Source organism: Notamacropus eugenii, chromosome 1, assembly GCF_028372415.1.
Source record: "Notamacropus eugenii isolate mMacEug1 chromosome 1, mMacEug1.pri_v2, whole genome shotgun sequence".
Taxonomy (NCBI): Eukaryota; Metazoa; Chordata; class Mammalia; order Diprotodontia; family Macropodidae; genus Notamacropus; species Notamacropus eugenii.
This window is the reverse complement of record NC_092872.1, coordinates 621,492,452-621,513,105: the sequence shown is the minus strand read 5'-3', so window position 1 is coordinate 621,513,105 and position 20,654 is coordinate 621,492,452. Positions and strand designations below refer to the sequence as shown.

Here is a 20,654-nt window from a genome sequence, read left to right as displayed (position 1 = left end):
TCAGAAAAAAGTGTCTAGATTTGGGAAATGAAGTATTGTGCTTGAAGGAACAGTAAAGAGTCTAGATCATTGAATTGAAGAGGAAGTGTTTGTGTAGGGGGTATAAGATATAAAAATGTTGGAAAGTTAGGGGGCAAGTTATGAAGGGCTTTGAAGGCTAGGGGATTTTATGCTTGATTCTGGAGGTGATAGGATGCTACTGGAGTTTATTGAGTAGTGGGGAGTACCATGGTATGACCTGCATTTTAAGGAGGATCACTTTGACAGTAGAGTGGAGGATGGACTAGAGTGAAGGTAGAGAGAACTGTGGCAGAGAGACCAACCAGCAGACCATCGCAGTAGTTTAGGCATGAGGTAATGAGGATCTGTACCAGGATAGTGGCAGTGCAGTGGAGAGGAGACATATATGAATGGAGTTATGAAGGTAAAATTCACAGACCTTGCCAACAAACTGGATGTGAGGGGTGATGATGAGGAGTCAAGGCCTTCCCCTTATGGTAATATGGAATTTAGCAAGGGGGATGGGTTTTGGGGGAATAATGAGTTGAGTTTGGCATGTGTTGAGCTTATGATGTCTTTGAGACATTTGGTTTGAAATATCCAGTAGGCAATTAGAAATGTGATTCTTTAGATTAGCAGAGAGGTTAGGGATGGACAAGTATATTTGAGACTCATCAGCATGGAAATGAAAATTAAGTCCATGGGAGCTGATGAGATAATGAAGGGAAATAATATAGAGGGAGAAGAGAACCAGAACACCTATGATTAATAGATGTGATTTTGATGAAGATTCAGCAATGGAGAATGAGAAGGAGTGGTCAGGTGAATAGGAGGAAAAACAGCAGAAAGTAGTGTCTTAAAATCTAGAGAAGAGAGTGATTGACAGTGTCAGAAGTTGCAGAAAGGTCAAGGAGGATGAGAAGAAAAGGCCATTATATTTTCCAAGTTCATTAGTAACTTGGAGCATTTTCAGTTGAATGATAAGGATGGAAGTCAGATTGTAGAGAGTTAGCAGATTGAGGAAAGGAAGTGGATGTAGATGGTTTTCTCAAGGAATTCAGTCAAAAAACAAAGGGGTGGGTGATAAGCAGGGATGGATGGATAAAAAGAGGGCTTGTTTGAGAATGTGGAGACATGGGCATATTTGTTAGCAGTAGGAAAGCAGTTAATAGGGAGAGACTGAAAATAAGTGAGAAAGTGAAGATGTTAGTTGGAGGCAATCTTCCAGAAAAGAAGAGATGGCATGGGATCACTTGTGCAAGGAGAAGGGTCACCTCACTGTGTGAAAGAGGGTGAAGGAGGACAATAACTAAGAGCATCTGAAGAATGTGAGCTGAAGAGGACAGGAGAAGAAGAAACTGTCAGAGAATCACTTTAGTATCTGTGTAGAGAATGATTGGGGAAGAGTAGGGAGAGAGACCTGAAGCAGGGACACCTTTTAGAAAGCTATTGTAATAATTGTCCAGGGGAGAAGAGGTGAGGGGCTGACCTAGGATAGTGTCTGTGTGGATAGAAAAAAGGGGACAAATATAGTACATTTTGTGAAGGTAGAAATGATAAGATTTGATAACTGATTGGACATATGAGATTAGTGAAAGTGAGGAGTGAGGATGACACTGAAGCTATTAGCTTGGGTGGCTGGCATGATGTTCATCTCTTTGACAGTAATAGGAAAGTTTGGAAGAATAGAAAGTTTGAGAGAATGGTACTTATTTACATAGAGATCATAATGGGAGCTGAGGAGATTACCAGGTGAGATAGTAGAAGGAGGAAGGAGAAGGAGGCTCAGGACAGAGCCTTGTGGTATGTCCGTAGTTAATGTATAGAACCTGGATAAAGGTCCAGCAAAGGAGATAGAAAATAAATAGTCAAATAGGTAGGAGAATCAAGAGTGCAGTGTAATAAAAATCCAGAGAAGATCTGATTTATAGTCTTATATATTAACAGAGTGGTTAAGAAGGATAAAAATTAAGAAAAGGCCATTGACAGTTGATAAACCTTTGGTAACTTAAGAGAGCTGTTTCAGTTGAATTTTGAGATTGGAAAATAAATAGCAGAAGGTTTATAAAAAAACGAATGAAGTGGAGTATAGATAACTTTTCAAGGAATTTAGCTGAGAAAGGAGTAGGGTCAAGCAGTTTTTAAAAAAATTTAAGGACGGGGGAGACACATGGATGTGTTTGTAGACAGTAGGCATAGGACACATAGGAAGAGACTGAAGATTTGAGTGAGCTTGAAAATGAGGATTATTTTCTTGAGAAGATTGAGGGGGTGAGAACAAGAGAGCATCTTGGGAGCCTTGCTTTGACAAGGAAAAGAGGTCACCTTTTTAAGACAGGGATGAAAGGGGAGATAATGGGAGGAAGTTGTGTTAGTGTTTTGAGATAGAGGAGTAAACGAAGAAGAGAGAAGTCTCAGAGGATGGCTTTAATTTTTTTGTCGAAGTATGAGGCAAAGTCCTCAGCTGAGGTTGGTTGAGTAGGGAGTGCAGTGAGAGTACTTAGGACACATAAGAACTTTTGGAACAGTTTCTCTGGTGACCAGGATAGATGATTGGTTTGGCAGGAGTAGAATCTCAAACTTCCTGTTAGTGAAAATATACAAGGGTTGTATTAATGTTAAAAGAAAATGGAAATATGTGTGACTTCAAACAAGTGAGCAAAGAAAAATATTAATGAATGGATGTACTATTAATGTAGTTTCTTATCTATGATCTCAAGATTCAGAAAGAACAACTATTCTTTGCAGTTTCTGAATTGTTTGGAGGTGCTGAACAGTGTCCTATCATGCACATGACTGTGGGAGGACCAAGTTTTTTTGGATTATTCTTAAAGGGGAATTTAAAATTTATTTTGATTTCTCTCAGTACTAATTAAAAAGGCATTGGATTTTTAAAATGAAGAAATGTTTGTTGAACTACATGTATTTTTGTAAGGGTTATTTGGTTTAACTTTCAGACTAAGGCATTTAAAATATGAAAATTAGACTACAGTGCTACAGAAGGATATAACCGATGAAAAATAGCAAATTTTGATGCTTCAAAAAATTTTGTGTCATTTTATAAATTTAATTTTTGAACATTTTATAATGCCATAAAATTTTTATAATGCCAGTGAAACCAGTTTTATCTTGTCAGTGCTTGCTGTCTTTTATCCTGAAGCGCCAAAAAATCAAGTGTCCCTGGTATAAGCAGAATAAAGCTTAGTTATTCTTATGAGGCTAAATGCTCTAGGTTCCAATAAAATAAAGCCTTTGGTAAATGGAAAATTTTATTATCTTAGAACCTTCAGAAATATTACTCATTTTTCTATGGTATATAAAGGGCAACTAGGTGGTGCAGTGGAGTCAGGAAGACCTGAGTTCAACTCTAGCCTCAGACTGTGTGAGCCGGGGCAAGTCATTTAACTTTGTTTGCCTTAGTTTCCTCATATGTAAAATGAGCTAGAGAAGGAAATGGCAAACCATTCCAGTTTCTTTGTGTAACAGCAAGGACCCTGGCATACACAGGAGGGCCTGCAGGTTCTTAGATCTTGTTTTTCTAAAAGGAAAACAACTTTTAAGGAGTCAACAATCTACTTTAATCAAGCACATATATCATTCTCTTAGTCCAGGAGAAAAAGTCAGCACCCTGAACTTCAGAGAAAATGCAAACAGAAATTACAAATAGAAAGACCAGCAGACAGGACTTCCAACTGTATGACCATAACAGTTGGTCAGACGATATATGTATATCGTTACTAGAGAGAGAAGCACCAACATTTAGGTTTTCAAAGCCGATGGGGCGGGGATGGACCTTAGTGGCTACCCAGAATTTCATCTGACACATGAACCTTTTTCCAAAAAAATAAGCCCCAAAGTAAAACAGTCTCCCCCCCCCCACCACCACCACCATTAACTTTATATTAACATTACATTTTGCTAAGAAAATCTCAAATGGAATCACGGAGAGTTGGACATCAGTGAAATGACTAAATAACAACAATGAGCAGTATGTAGACTGCAATTTAATGACTGGATGGACATAACATTTTTCTAATTGGTCCTATTACCTTTTTGCATTTTGAGTGAAAGATCATTTCATACCCATAGGTTTTCATGAAGATATATCTAACTATTTTACTGCTAAATAACTGTAGAGTTTAACCTGAGGAAATAAGGTGACTAAAAATATTTTTTATCCCTTGTTATCCTCAATGGTTTGTTCCCTGACTTGTTATGAATTAGAATATTATTTAGATTATGAAGTTGGTATAGAAAAGATTTTAATAAGACAGTAAATGTGTTGTGTGGAACTCTGCATGTGAATTTTAGTTTTGTGGTAACATTAAAGAAACAATTTTTAATATTTATAGAATTTTGTTCTAAGTGAAACATTAAGAAGATAGAAAAAAAGAATTGCCACTATGATTCATTCTTATTAATTGATGAGTGTAGGAGTTCATTTAATTCAGTCTTTTTTTAAAGATGAGGAAACTGTCTCAGAAAGTTAAGTGACTTGCCTAATGTCACATAATTAAATAGAGTAAGGATTTGAATTTGGATTCAGGTCCTCAGGCTCCAAATCTAGGTGTTGTAGTAGATGGGATATTGGAGTTGGGAAGACCTGGTTTCAAAGCCCACCTCTGAAATTTAGGCAAGTCATTTAATTGATGGAAGCCTCATTTTCTTCATCTGTAAAATGAAAGATTAGACTGGTTAGTTGCTGTCCTTCATTCTCAAAAAAGACCAAAATGATATCACTGTGTTAGAGTCAAGTTATGCTGCATCCTACTATGGCTGATCAAACCAATATGAGCTCAGAATGCTCTGCTATAGGTTGGGCACAAATAGTTCGTGTGAACATTTGGGGTGGATTCTCTAAATTTGTGCATTTCCTGTTTCTTTTGAGCTACTTCAGTTCTGCTTTACTCATAGAGCACAACACTTTCTTTGATGAGGGCATACCATGCTGGGCTGTCCTGTACTAGTGTCTCCCATGTTGCAGTCAGTTCCAGAGTTCTTAGGAGAAACTTTGAGTGTCCTTGTATCACTTCTGACCACTATGAGAGTGCATGCCCTGTGTAAGTTCTCAATAAAATAATACTATTAGGCGAGCATAAACGTGGCTAGCCCATCATAGTTGTGCTCTCTGTAGTAGAGTTCTCTGCTGATGATGATGACAAATTTATAGGTTTTACAGTAAGTGACCATTGGCCAAATTTTTGAATTAATGAGGGATATTCTTTTTCAATATGTGAATCGTACCCACTAACATTTAATGATCAGAGTAAATATGGAAGCCATATGCTAACTTCAGCATGCCCAGAGTCCAGAAAATTGTCATAATTCATAAGAGTCATCATTGTGTTCCTTCTTCTCTGATTTTTCTCATTTCTGGAACAATTCAACAACTCATATTCATTTTTACTCTTAATCTTGCCTGCCTACTTCTCAGTATCCAAGGTTAACTTTTATTGCAATTTGTTTATTAGCATATTTTTGATACTATAAGTAAAGAGTATGTTTAACAAAGTATTAATAAGTCACTGGTGAATTGGTGCTAGTCATAAGTGAAGGAATTAAAAGAGGGAAATGTTATGTCAGGCTAAAGAAAAAATCAGTCTTTGGAATCAGGACCTAAGGCCTTACAAGAGGTCTTGTGTAGATTAAACAAATTTCATAGATATGAAGTTGTTCTTTAAAAAGTTATACAAATGCAAAGAATTATTACAGTGATTATCTATTTTATTTATTAGTGACTTTGGAAACAGTGCTTCAGAAATAAATATCTGTTCCGATATTGATATCTAGCTTCTTAACATCTAAGACATAAGCCCAGTGCCGCAGAAAGAGCAGTGACTCAGAAGGTTTAGGATCAAGCCTTAGCACTGTTACCTCCTCATTGTGGCACACTATGCAAGTAATGTCCTCATCCACAAAGCAAAGGGGTAAAATTAGGTGAGGTCTTAGGTTTCTTCTACCTCTAGTTCCTCTGATCCTGTAGCATGTTTCAACTGTTTTGGATGGTGAGGCCAGAGGCCCAAGGCCCTGAGATAGGCTGTAGCTCTGCTTTGTTACTGACATATCCTCCCAGGGTCAAAGTTTGCTCATCTATAAGATGGGGGTTGGATTTGATGATATCAAAGTTCCTTTTTAGTTCTCAGTCCTATGATCTTATAAATCAGTATATGAATGACCAATAACCTTCCCAGAGGCCTTTGCAATTTTTAAAGTGGAAGTTTGTTAGTATAAATGTAGCTTTAATTGTGGTAACATTTTTAAGAAGGCAACAAGCATTTATTAATTACCTGGTGCGTGCCAGGAAGTGCTGAACACTTTACCAACATTATCTCATTTGAGCCTTACCTAGGAGGTAGGTGCTATTATTAAACCATTTTACTATTTAAGAAACTGAGGCAGATGGAGATTGAGTGACTTGCCTAGGATCATACAGCTAGTAAGTATCCGAGGCCAGATTTAAGCTGAAGACTTCCTGACTCCAGGCCCTATACTCTATCCACTGTACTGCCTTGATGCTTAGGTGTGCTAAAACAAAGTGAAAAAAATTTAGATTGTATAGGAATGGGCACTTTGGACCAGGTGGATAATAAAAGAAGCAGGTTTGTCATTAGCGTCATGTCTTTCTTCCCCTCCCTCCACCCCAGCTGTTCAAACAGTTTTTACTTTCTCTTACTCATGAGATCATAGGTTTCCTAAAAGCTCTGAGTTTACTTCATAGAACTTTAACTGCGGCAGTAGGACAGCAGGGGCCATTGTTGTTCAGTTGTATCTGACTCTTAATGACCCCATTTTGGGGTTTCCTTGGCAAAGATACTGGAGTGGTTTGCCATTTCCTTCTCCAGCTCATTTTATAGATGAAGAAACTGAGGCAAACGGGTTAAACTTGCTTAGAGTCACAAGCAAGTATGTGTCTGGAGCCAGATTTGAACTTGGGAAGATGAATCTTCCTGACTGCAGGCCTGGCACTCTATTCACTGTGTCACCTAGCTGCCCATTCTGCTTATAGTATAACAAAATTCCATTTAATTCAGACTTCACTAATTTAGAATTTGTGAAAAATCTGGACAGAGACTCAGCTAATTTTATCTTTGTGCTATCTCTGAAGAAAGGATTTAACATGCCTGTAAAATCTCTTCTTCAGAGGAGGCTAATATAGATCACTTTAGCTCAGTAGTTTCACAGTGTGTGCACTAAGTTAATACATTAATACACCAAGCTCTTACCCAAGTCAGAAACAGCAGCTCAGTGTTCTTTTGCTGATCAGAGTGGACCCGGGCATGTGAGTAGCCTGTATGAGATATGGAGACTCAGTAGTTTAAAAAAAGTTTGCTAATAAATTAATGTAAGATTACAGGCAAAGATTTAGGCTAAATAAGAGAAAAAACTTGAAGTACTTTAAACTAATTTTATCATTTTTAGCATTTTAGTAAATTACATCCCTTAAGGATTTCAACTATAGAAAACTGTCAGTTTTATTATATATCCTTGAAACCATAATCTGTTTTGAACAGCACTGACCTATAAAAATCTAACAAAAGAGGAGTTTATGAACTTAAGTAAACCTGGTTATTTGTTAGAGAAGTTCTTGAAATATTTCTCTCTCTTCCTCACATGGTATGAAATCATACTGTTTACAACTTGTGGTGTTTATTTTTAGGAATTTTCTAAATGTAAATTTAGAAATTGTTGTGTTATGGAGACATGTAAACTGAAACCATCAGCAAAATGTGGCTTTGGGCCATGTTGCACATACAAGTGTCAGGTAAGATCAAATATGCATTCTAAAATAATATTACAATATACTTTTCACTTGATCTAGTAGACTATAAGCTGTAGAAGGGACTGGTATTTTTCATCTTTGTGTCCAAGCATAGTGCTTGACATGTAGTAGGTGCTGAATATTGCTTGTTGAATTCAATTGAATTAAGGGAATTGTTATTGAACTCTGCCCAAATTTCTTGAGGCCCAGTTTTCTTGAGATCTTCTTCGCATTTGTCCTTATAACATCTGGTAAGTTAAGTTTCACTAAATAAAAACACTTTTACTAGAGATTAGGAAGAGAAAACAAGAGATGCTTAATGAGGACTGTGAGACATATAGACTATACATATATACACATACACACTATATATAAATATATGGATATGGTCTCTAAATATATACATATAGAATACACACACACATAAAGACTAAAATTCTAATATCGATAAGAAATGAAAAACCCTAGTATAAATTAAGGTGAATTAAATATGTGGACTCTCAGTGGAGATTTAGCTAAGAACAAACATATAAAAATGAATCATAAAAAAATCATAATAATTTAAAGATATATTACATACAATTATTTCTAGAAGGAGGATGAATATGTATTTACACATATATTTATATATTTATATAATATATTTACATTTATGTAATATTTATTACTATTAATAGTTGTTTATAATTTAATATCAACATATAATTTATAGTTACATATTTATATAATTTTTGTTTATGTATTTTATAATAGATAATTTATACTTAATACATTATGGGAATATGTGTGTGTATTATTATACAATTATAATTATATTATAAATGACATTATATAAGTATATATTGCCACAATTTATTTTACATATATATGTATATATGTATGTTGTCAATCAACTAGCAGTTATTAAGTGTCTACTATGTCCAGACACTGTGGTAAGCACTGCGGATGTAAAGAAAGGCAAAAGACAGCCCTTGCTTTCACAGAGCTCAATCTAATGAGGGAAACAACATGCAAATATCTTGTATAAACAAGATATATAGAAGATAGATTGGAGATGACCAACAAATAGAAAGCTCTACAAGAAAGATTGTGAAAATCTTGTAGATATAGGATTTTAGCTTTCTCTTGAAGAAAACCAGGAAACGGAGGTGAGGATTGTGAGAGAATTCCAGGCATAGTGGACAGCCAGTGAAAAATGTCTGTAGTTAAAAGATGGAGTGCTTTTTTTGAGGAGAGAAAAGGAGTCTTGTGTACTGGATTGCAGACACGTGTATATGGGTGAAGTAGCTGTTCTTTTGTGAGGAGCTGGCAAAAATGGATTTTAGTTTTTCTTGAATTTCTTGATCATTGTTTGGTAAGTGCTCATTGTTTCATCCCACTGGAGTAGTGATTCCTGAGCTATTTACCTTGCATTCACTTTCCCATCTTGAGGAGCATCTCTTCATTGCTCTTTGAAGTGATGGATTTTTGTTAATAAATTGTTTCAGGTTCTCTGCCTTTTGAAATGTGTCTTTTATGTCTTCACTTGAAAAGGCAGTTCATCTGGATGCTGTTCTTGAAGTGATAGCTCATATCCTTTTGCCAAAGACTCCTTCCCAACACAGAATTTTCAGGTGCACAATAGGGCACTTCTGACTTCTCTGAGTCACTGTTCCTGGTAAGATAATGGAACTTCAGTCCCTTTACAAGCGTAGAAGGATTACCAGACTCAAAACATTATTAAGTTTATTTAAAGATTAAGGGAAACAAACAAAATTCATACCAGAGCTCAGAGTAAATAACAATACTCACTACTGAGCAATTCTTCCAGAAACCTGTGTAATTTCAGTCATTTATAATACTACTCAGGGTAGGGTTTTAGCAAGGAACATTCAAAGCTTATCATTAGGACATTCTTCCATGGTTCATCTGGATAGCTGTGCATCATGGCTTCTTTTGCAGCTTATACATTCAGCAGCTCTTGCAGATGATTCTGGTTCCTACTATTTTTGTTTTTTATAGTTCTTTCACCATCTGTCTTCTGCCTACAGTCTATATCTCTTGTAGTTCTCCTTATAGCTCATGGTAGTTCCATTTCCCAGGGGACATGTTCTCCATCTCCAGGTTCCCTACCTAACCTTTTTGTGTTGGAGTTCAAGAAGATGATTTAGGATCTCTATTTCTAGAGCCTTCTCTCATATTATGTTTCCCAGTTGTCTAGTATGTATGGTACTAAATCATTTACTGATAACATGGAAAATTGTATAGCTCTTCATACCAAGGCACTTTTTCCTCTCTACCTAGTTTTCTAGTTCTTCATCTTCTGTTCAGGGTTTGTCAATTTAATTCACCAGGGCTTCATCCCCTATCCCTGTAACTTTCTTGTTGCCCTCTTTTCCCTTTTATGCAGTGATGTTTCTCATATTAGAATGTGAGCTCCTTAAGGTCAGCGACAAATTTCATTTTGGTATTTTTATCCCCAGTGCTTAGCATGTAGTAGGTGCTTGATAAATGCTTTTCAGTTCATTTTAATTTATCTTCATTAATATAAATTACTTAATTGAAAATTCATCAATACATAATTTTTGTGAATCTATACGTGCCTAGTACCATGTCAGCAAATTCTTTTTTGTAATTATTGGAATAGTCCCACTATCAGTATAACACTCACAAAAATCATATGGTCATAATTCAAGTAAAGTTAAGTCAACAGGTATTTATCAACCTGCTACTTTTTAGGCACCATTCTAAGCATTAAAGACATATTAGAAGTTAAAAAAAAAAACCAAAACCAAAAAAAATCCCCTTCTCCCAAGAAGTCCCCAGTCTAATGGGGAAGACAGTATAGAAACAATAATGTATAGACAAAATATATACAGGATAAAATTGAGATAATTTCAGGAAGAAGGCATTAAAATTATGAAGCACTTGGGATGACTTCTTGCAGAAGGTGGGATTTTAAATGGGACTTGAAGGAAATCAGGGAAGACAGGAAAAAAGATGAGGAGGGGGAAAGTTCTAGGAATGGGGAACATCCAGTAAAAATATCTGAAATCTTAACATAGAGTATCTTAGATGAAGAACTGTAAGGAGACCAGTGTCACTTGATTGAAGAGTACATGGAGGGGATGGGAGAAGAAAGATGTAAGAAGACTGGAAAATAGGAAAGAATCAGGTGATGAAGGTATTCAAAAGCCAATGAGGGGATTTTATATTTGATACTGCAGGAGAGGGTGAGCACTGTGTTTATTGAATAGGCGGAGTGACATGGTTAGGCCTCTGCTGTAGGAAAATCAATTTGACTGCCAAGTAGAGGATGGATTGGAATGGGGAGACACTTGAAACAGGGAGGCTAATCAGAAGGCTGTTGCATTAGTCCAGGTGTGAGGTGATGTGGGCCTGCATCAGGAAGATGGCAGTGTCAGAGGAGAGAAGTGGGTATATATGAAAGGCGTTAGGAAGGTAGAAATGCTGAGTTAGCAAATGATTGGATATGGGGAGGGAGAAAGTGAGGGAGAAGTCAAAGATAATACCTAGGTTGTGAGTCTTAAGTGACTGAAAGAAAGAAGATGGTTTTGGGAGAATGAGAATAAATTCAGTTTTGGGATGTTTATCAGTATAACATTCAGTTTGAAATATTTAATGGGCCATTGGAGATGTGAGACTATAAGTCAGCAGAGAGGCTAGGGCTTGACAAATAGATGTGAGAAACGTCAGCATAGAAATTATAATTAAATCCATGGGAGCTGATGAGATCACTAAGTGAAATAATATAGGAGGAGAAGGGAAGAGGATTTTGGACAGACCGCTGTTGGGCATCCATGGTTAGTGGGCATTATCTGAATGAAAATCTAGCAAAAGAGACTGAGAAGTGTTCACACAGATAGGAGAACCAGGACTAGTGTCAGGAAGAATCAAAAGAGAATATCAAGGAGAAGAGGGTACCCCTGGACAGCACCAAAGGCCTCTGGATTTCCTTTCTTCTTGGACATCTAAGGATCTTTGTACTGGAGCACACTTTGTTTCTTTAGAGATGTGGTTTAGTTACAGAGTTTGAAGAGACAGTTTTCCTCAGAACAACGAAGTGAGAAGACATGAAATAAAAGATTAACTGGTTTCATCACAAGCTAACAAAATAAATTAAAGTGATTATCTTAGTTTCACTTCAATGATAGTTGAGATATTTTTTATCTACTACAATATCACTGCTACAATGCCATATTTTTTGTTTTCCTTTTTCCTATTAGTTTCAAAGGAGAGGTAAACTATGTAGACCTAAAGCAAGTGAAGAATGTGATTTTAATGATTATTGCAATGGAACATCTCATGAATGTGTGCCTGATACTTTTGTACAGAATGGTGAAAGTTGCCGTAAGAATACTGCCATTTGTATTAATGGACTATGTCCTGATGTAAACGACCAGTGTAGGAGTATATTTGGAACAGGTAATATAGGTTTCTACTAAATTTAGATTCCTCTGAAGCCTGTATTCAGCACTATTTGACTATAGAAAAGGATTGACTTAAACCTTTTGAAGAAAAATAGAATTCAGTAGCTTAAATGACTGAAAAAGCACATATTAAGCCCTGTGTGCCAAATACTGTGCTAAGCCCTGGGGATACATATACAAAAGCAAAGACAACCTTGGCTTTAAGGAGCTTACATACAAGAGGAGACAACACCCAGATGGGAAGGTTAACCAAAGAAACGGTACTTGATTCATGATGTTAAGTTTCATTTTAAGATTGATGGATGGAGCCTTGGGGGAGTAGATTGATAGCACCCCTGTCAGGAACAAAGACACAGCTGATTTGATCATGGCTATACAGTTGGTGGGGGTGGGGGATGGAGGGGCTATAGAATGGTTAGGAGGGTATATGTTCAACAGTGTAGTGGCTATCCAGGATATAGAGAAGATGATTGGATAATAGTACCAGAAATAGTGGGCCAGTTGAGAGTCACAGTCAGGAAAACAGGGATCCAAACTGGAACTTCCAGATATATTAGGGGTCAAGACCATTGAGAAGATGGCCAGGGAGTTGACCAGGTGAGGTTATCACTAATCAGGTCAGTTGGGCCAAGTAGTGGAATTTTGGGAGCTTTCAAGCCTCCAGACCATGATTTCTGGTGAGGTTGTGAAGAAGATGGTCAAGAAGCAGGGAGGGAAGTGAAACCTTGGTGGTTTCTGGCTGAAACAGTGGGCCAAAGCATAGTTTCCAAGCTGGACAGGTTTGGGCAGAGCCAGCACTAGGGAACAGAGTATCTGGGAAGTCATCTAGATTCTACACTTCAATGACTAGAAAGTGACTAGGAAACATCTGGTAGGGAAAATGGATATGATTTGCCTCCTGGTGGCAAAAAGAGTTGGGGAAACTCTTATGCATGCAAATCCTCATCATTACCAAAGGACTACCAGTGTTCCCTGTCCTTTCTATCTTCCCTTGCCATTCATCTTTTGTTATACCTTTTTCTTGTTAAAGCTGGTCCTGTCCAATTTATCCTGATTTCATCTGTAATAACTCATTTGTTTAGCAAAGCATTTTCCTCATATAGTCTTATGTTAGTGTTCCAGCATCATTCCCAAAGTAACTTAGAATATTGCCTTTAACTTTATTCAGGTTATTTTTCCTTTCTGTATTCTCTGTGGCATATTAGAAATTACCCCTTATTATACTTATCTTCTGATTTTGAATAATATAGGAAGTATAATGAATGCTTTCCAGAATATGTTCATAGAATTTTGGAAGTGGAAGAGAACTTATATTTCAGTTCAATTAAATTTAACAAGTATGTATTAGAAATCATCTAGTTTAATTTTTGAGACCTGAAAGGTCATCTAGTTGAACCCCATTTTTAAAAACAAAGATTTGAGTCCTGGAAGAGGGAAGTAATGGGCTAATTATAAGAATTACTTACTTGTTCATTGATTGATTATTAGTTAGTTTCTTTACCTTGTATAACTAGGGTGTGGGGAGCTTAACCCACAAATGCACATAAGAGAACAACAGGTATGTGTTTAGAATGATTTTAAAAATTTTACTATTATATCTGTAGCCACATATTAATTAACAAGCATTTATTAAGTACCCTATATAAACCAGACATTGTGCTTGGTTCTAAGGATACAGGTACACTGAATGAAACATTTGTTTGAAAGATGGGAAGAAACAAGTACATAGTTATCTATTAGAGAATAAATACAAACTCTAAGTAATTTAACTACAAGGAACCTTAGGAGGGAAGGCACTAGCAGATCAACAAAGGCGTTTTGTAGATCAGAGTCAAACTTACAGTCAAGATAAGGTAAACCAAGGCACACAATTCCAACCATGATCAATTTATTAGTAAAGCATGAATTTACCGATAAATAGGATTTCAGCTTCCTTAGCAAAGCTAGGATCTCCAGTGAGTGGGGCAATTCCCTTTTATAGTTTTTTGGGAGTACAGAACCAAAAAGAGTATTTCATAGGCAGGGAACAAGTTATGATTGGTTACAAGAGCTTGATTTCATGAATGTTGAAGGCAATATGATTGGTTACAGGGCTAAGACATGGGGGAACAGTATAATTGGTTGGAATTTAGAAATGAGAGTCTAGCAACAAAACCCCTTCTTTCTCTCTTGTGATTAAGAAATGTTCATTTTTTGAGTCCATCTATAAGGTTAGAAATGGTGGACTTTTGGAAAGCAAACCAGACATCTCTGAATGATAACTTGGTTGAAGTAAAGATACCATATCAGATTCCTTGGTGTTCACCCACATCCATCAAGAATAACAGGTGTCCTTGAAGCAAGAATCAGCAGGAGAACTAGATTTCTAAACTTAACTTATTGCAGGCCAAAGAGACAAAGAACCATGACTTAGGTACTAGCAGGATAGAACCAACTATCTGTAAATAGGATCAACTTTAAAAAGATGCAGTTATCACTCTATTCATTTCAGAACTCAAATACGAATAGATCCCTGTGGGCTACATACTGACTTAGAAATTGCAAATTAACATCTATGTTATATAGTATTTTTATTTATTTTGTTTAAGCATTTTACAATTACATTTTAATCTGTGGGAGTTTTCTGGGCTGCAAATGGCTGGGCAGACTATAAGATTGCTACTTCTGATATAGACGGTAGTGCTTGAGCTACATCTTGAAAGAAGAGAGGGATTCTATGAGGTAGATGTGAGGAGAGTACATTTCAGGAATAGGAGATGGGCAGTGCAAAAATATGGAAATGGGAGGTGGATTAGCTTGTGTAAGGAACAGTGAGAAGACAAGTTTGGTTGGATTATAGAGTGCTGGAAGGGGAGTAATATAGAATTAGGATAGCAAAATAGATAGGGCCCAGGTCATAAAAAGTTTTAAAACCTAAGTAGAGTAGTTTTTATTTTATTCTATAAATAATGGGAAGACATAAGAGTTGATTGTGCAGATGAAGGACATGGTTGAATGTGCATGTAAGGAAAATCTTTTGGCAGCAGTATGTAGGATGGAGTAGATCAGAGAGAGTCTTGAGGCAGGTAGACCATTTAGGAGATTTATTGCAATAATTTAGGCAATTGATGATGACAGCCTGAACTAAGGTGGTAGCTGTGTGAGTGGAGAGAAGGAATCATATTGAAGAGATGCTGTGGAGATAAAAATGGAAAGATTTGACAACTGATTGGGTATGTAGGATAAGGGAGAATGAGGAGTTAAGGATAATGCAAAAGTCATAAACCTGGGAGCCTGGAAGATTGGTAGTTCTTCAGCAGAAACATTGAAGTTTGAAAGAAGGATGAATTTTCCTAGGGGAAACCTGATAAGTTTGATTTGGATGTGTTATGTTTGAAATGACTCAGGGGACATTGGTGATATGAGACTGAGGCTCAGGTGAGAGATGGGCTTGATATCTGGATATATGAGCCATTGGCATAGAAATGATAATGAAAGTCAGGAGTTGATGAAATCACTAAGAGAAAATATAGGAGAGAGGAGGACTCAGAGCAGTCTTGAGAACACCTAGAGTTAAAGGGTATGATGCAGATGATGAACCAGGAAACTGAGGAGCGATCAGGAGGAAGAGAATAAGAGGGTATGATGCAGATGATGAACCAGGAAACTGAGGAGAGATCAGGAGGAAGAGAATAAGGAGAGTGGTATCACGAAACCCAGAGAGGAAACATTATCCAGTAGGAGAAGGTGGTTAGTATCATTAGATGTAGCAGGTATGTTAAGAAGGATGAGAACTGAGAAAGGACCCTCAAATTTAGCAATTAAGAGATTATTGGTAAGTTTGGAGAGAACCATATCAGATGAGTTATAGGGTTGGAAGCTAGATTGCAAAGTTTTGAAAAGTGAGTGAAAGAGGAAGTAGAGGCAAATAACTATAGACAAGCTATAGATAGCTTGATGGGATGTTACAATCATATGAAGATTGTTGAGAGATTTGCACATGTTTGAAGTTAGAAGGGAAGGAGCCAGTAGAGAGTTTGAAAGGAGAATCAGGGAGAGTTTGAAGTTTAAAGGGAGAGATGTTTGTGGGGGTGATATGTTGAAGATGGGAAGGGAGGAGAACAAGAGCACATGTAGAGGGGTTAGCATGATAAGGAGAAGTGCCACCTCTTGGTCAGAGACTGCCCATTCTCGGCATCATCAGTTGTCTGTAGGACAATGTCTATAATTATCATAAATTCAATGTGTCTGAAACATCTCATTATCTTTTCCCCCAAATTAAACATCCTATCCCTTCTCCCCATTTCTTTCCATAGTGCCCCTATCCTTCAAGTCACAAAGTTGGAGTCTTCTTTGCCTCTTCCTTTCTTCCTTACTCAACAGCCATTAAATTGCCAAATCTTGTTCATACTACTCCGTGAGATGTCACTCCTGTATCCCCTTCTCTTCATTCACATCACCACTCTGACCTGGGCCTTCATCACTTTTCTAATTGGTGTCTCTGTTTCAGATAATTTTCTTCTGCAATCTCTCTTCAACATGGTTGCCATATTGATATGTCTAACTTTTGTCTGACCACATTACTTACTCAGAAAGCTCTAGTGACATCTTATTGACACTAAGATAAAATATGAAGTCCTTGGTTAAAAGCTTTTCATCATCTACCTTTCCATACTTTTTATTCATTACATACTACCCATTCCAGGCTAACCAGCCTACTTTTTGGTTCTGTCACACAGTGTTTCATTTCCCATGCCTTTGCACATTCTATCCTCCAAATCTGGAATACACTCCTTCCTCATCTCTGCCTCTTAAAATCTTTAGCTATCTAAAAAGTTTGAGCTTTTCCTGATCTTTTTCCTCCCCACACCACTCTCTATGTAATTTGTATGTATTTTATATTTACTTTTCTCTGTATGTTTTCTCTGTGGAATGTAAGCTTCATGAAGGTAGATACTGTTTCATTTTTATCTGTATCCCCAGGGCCTAGCACAGTGCCATGTACATTATAGGTGCTGAATAAATGCTTATTAATTGATTCGCTTTTTTAAAACTCTTGAACGTTCAGTGTACCAAGAATTACCTGTGTTCTAATCCCACTTCTGTTACTGTTCTAAATGTATGAGTATGAATAAATTATTTCACTTTGCTAGGCCTTATAAAATTAAATGTTTGGACTCAATAACCTCTAAAGTCTTTATGGATCTGTAATGACTGATTAAATTGGGTTCAGAATTTTAATTTGCCTTAATCTGTTTATGTTTACAGCTTCCAGAGGTGGTTCTTTTGCATGTTTTGAAGAAATGAATGGCAGAAATGATAGATTTGGAAACTGTGGTGTCAAAAAGGATTCATATAAACCCTGTTCGTTTGAGTAAGTATTTATAAAGGCAGTAGGGTACAATGAAAAGATTGTATTTGTCGACTTGGGTTCACATCAACTATGATCTTGGACATTCCTCTTTGAGCATTGGTGTCTTCATTGGTAAATGCTTATATGAGATTATAAGATCATTGGTTAAAGGAACTAAGAATGTTGAACTTGGGAAAGATTGAGAGCTGTCTTCAGATACTTGAAGATTTATCATGTGGAAGAGGGATTAGGTTTGTTTTGTTGGACCCCAGAGGGAAGAATCAGGAACAAGGGCTGGAATTCACAAAGAGAAATATTTAGACATGATGTTAGGAAAAACTTTCCCACAATTATGGCTACCCCAAAGTGGAATAGACTTTCTTAAGAAGTGGTAGGCTCTTCGTTAGCAGAGGCTAGCTGGCTACTTCATTGGTAGGCTATAATGAGGATTTTTGTTTTGTAAATCCATTGGACAAAATGGCTGCTGAAGTCCCTTCCAATTTTCATAGTCTGTGATTCTGTGAAAATGAGGGGGTTGGACTAGTTCACCCTTAAAGTCCTTTCCATCTCTAACTTTGTAATCTTTTGAGAAATTCTACATTTATTGAATAATGAAGATTATTGTCAAAGATATTAATCATATGTGGGCAGATAAATGTAATATTTTTAATAAGTTGATTTGTTATACTTGTTATGATCATGCTTTTTAAATTTCTTTTTCTTTGGTATAATGTTCTAAATCAAACAACATTTTCTGTTATCAAAGGCAGTCTTGTTTCGTACTAAATAAATACACATCAATAAGTACCAAATGCCGTCAAGTCAAGAAGCATTTTTTCAGTACCTACTAGGTGTCAGACATTGTACTAAGTGCTGAAATGTATAACTATTGAAATGTTTAACTATTTTTTTCTTCCTTGTGTTTGTAGCAATCTCTTGTGTGGAAAATTAGTTTGTACTTGGCCAAAGAGAGGATTGTTCTTCAAAAGAGATGTATCTGTGATTTATTCACGTATTTATGAGGATATATGTGTATCCATTGCACATAGTATTCCAGTGCGACCAGGGCATCGAGATTTTACATTTGTGAATGATGGTACTCCATGTGGTCCTAACATGGTAACTAAATATTCATAAACATTATTATTCAATTTTCAATTATTTATTATTCTAGCATCATGTTATTTACAATTAAGAAGTATAGTAGATGTCTTTTTAGGTCTTAAGATTTTTCAATGTATGTACACTTCTAGCCATGTAAACTTCATTTTACAGATGAGGAAACAGTTCCAGAAGGTGAAGTCACTTGCTTTAGGTCATAGGTAATAAGTGATAGAGCCAGGATTAGACCCACCATCCTCTTATTCCAAATCTAGGGTAACATCTTTGTCAACTAGGTTATAGCACTGAGATTCTGTTCTACAGGTGCAACCATAGGGAGGAGAATGTGACCCTGCAGAACTTCACAATGATATTCAAGGAGGAGCTCATACACCCTTCTAAAATGCAGAGAATGTAATGGAGCTTCCTGAGCAGCTGCAGAGTGTCCTTGCTTATGCCCAGTTATATCTGGATTTTGATCTTAAAGATTTTCCCATGGATTGAATGACAATTGGCTTCCTTTTCCATTATGTCCCAGTGGATTTTGATATTTATGGCAAAATATGGCGATATAATGGAGATATTAGAGGTTTTCTTCTAGGAGTTGTACAGTTTTGATAGGTTTCTTCCAGCCAATGCTACCAGATAGCATATCAAATGGTACTGTTAAGGCAGTTAATCTATAATGGAACATTCAAGTGCTTTCTATACCCTAAGCTAGGATATGATATATTAAGCTACACTATTAGACGATTGAACCCCAGGCCAAATGAACTCTTCCTGAACTAGTCCAGCAGGCTCCCACCCTCACAGGACCTGTGTTTATACTTGTGGCCTCAAGGTCAATAAGGCCCTCAGGTCCTTAAATATGGCCCTTTGACTGAATCCAAACTTCACAGAACACATGACCTTAATAAAAGAATTTGTTCTGTAAAAGTTGGACTCAGGCAAAAAGCTGCACCCCAGGACCTAGAAGGGCACACGTGGCCTCAAGGCTGTAGGTTCCCTGTCCCAGTTTATACTATGACCAGTCTGTCCAGTACTTGCTTATCTTATTGTTGTTGTTCATCCTTGGTTCTGGAAGAGGACCAATGTCATCAGCATGGTGATGCCTTGATGAACAAGTGAATTGGATTTAAGTGAGGCTGGCTGTGCAAAGTCGTCAGCCTCACTGTCTCTTCCAGAGTCATTGGAGTCCAGGGGCAAGACACAAGTCAAGACAACTCGTGATTTTTTTCTGAGGCAATGCCCATTCAGTAATTAAAGGTTAGGTTAGAATTTTGCAACCGTTTTACAATTATTATCTCATTTGATCCTTACATCAAACCTGGAAGGTCAAGTGCTGTCCTGCTCATGGTCATAGAGCTAGTAAATATCTGAGGCTAGATTATCAGGTCTTCCTAACTCCAGATCCAGTACTCTATCCACTGAGCTATGTACTAGTAAAAGGTTATGACACCTAAACAAATAATTTTAATGAAAACGATGAATTTTAAGGATTAATTTCTTAATCTTTAATTCTTAATGTGAAAGAAATGCCATCCTTGTATCTTTGATTCTCCCCTTTCCTTTCCTCTACAAACCTCTATTTATAAGCCTCCATAACCTCTTTCCCTTAATCATAATAATCAACAAGAGGGAAATAGCATCCCATGGTAAGGGCATCTCTGACAGAATGACCTTCCTTGTAGCTTCCCCCTTCTTGAAGTGTGTTAGACACCTATTTCTGGCAGTTGGTCTTAAACTTCCTCATCACCCAAGTATCCTAAGTTCAAAAAGTCTTCATATAAAGTTCAGACGCCTTGGGAAATAATGAACTTTTCCTTGCACCAGCAAGAATGAATCTTACTGTAGCTATGAATTATTAATTCATTAATTATTAATGGAAACTATTAATGGTCCTTTCCTGTAGTTCAGGCCAGGACTTTTTTCCACTTGCAACCCCTTTAACACTTCTTAAATTTTGAGTCATGACCCATAGTTTAAGCAGTGCTGGTCTAGGTCAGTAGCCTATGAAATGCAACTACTTAAG

At 36.9% G+C, this 20,654-nt stretch overlaps 1 protein-coding gene across 9 annotated transcripts in view; it reads left to right on the top strand.

The window, feature by feature from the left end:
* Positions 1 to 20,654, top strand: part of LOC140520807 (disintegrin and metalloproteinase domain-containing protein 18-like) — a 131,887-nt gene that overhangs the window by 58,294 nt on the left and 52,939 nt on the right. For all 9 annotated transcript variants that reach the window (XR_011972648.1, XR_011972650.1, XR_011972649.1 and 6 more), the window contains 4 exons: positions 7,658 to 7,762; positions 11,986 to 12,184; positions 17,437 to 17,542; positions 18,451 to 18,640. Coding sequence is in view for 6 of the 9 variants with exons in the window: in XM_072635119.1 (XP_072491220.1) it covers positions 7,658 to 7,762; positions 11,986 to 12,184; positions 17,437 to 17,542; positions 18,451 to 18,640 (600 nt within the window). In the remaining 3 variants the exon portion in view is untranslated. The remainder of the gene's footprint in view (positions 1 to 7,657; positions 7,763 to 11,985; positions 12,185 to 17,436; positions 17,543 to 18,450; positions 18,641 to 20,654) is intronic.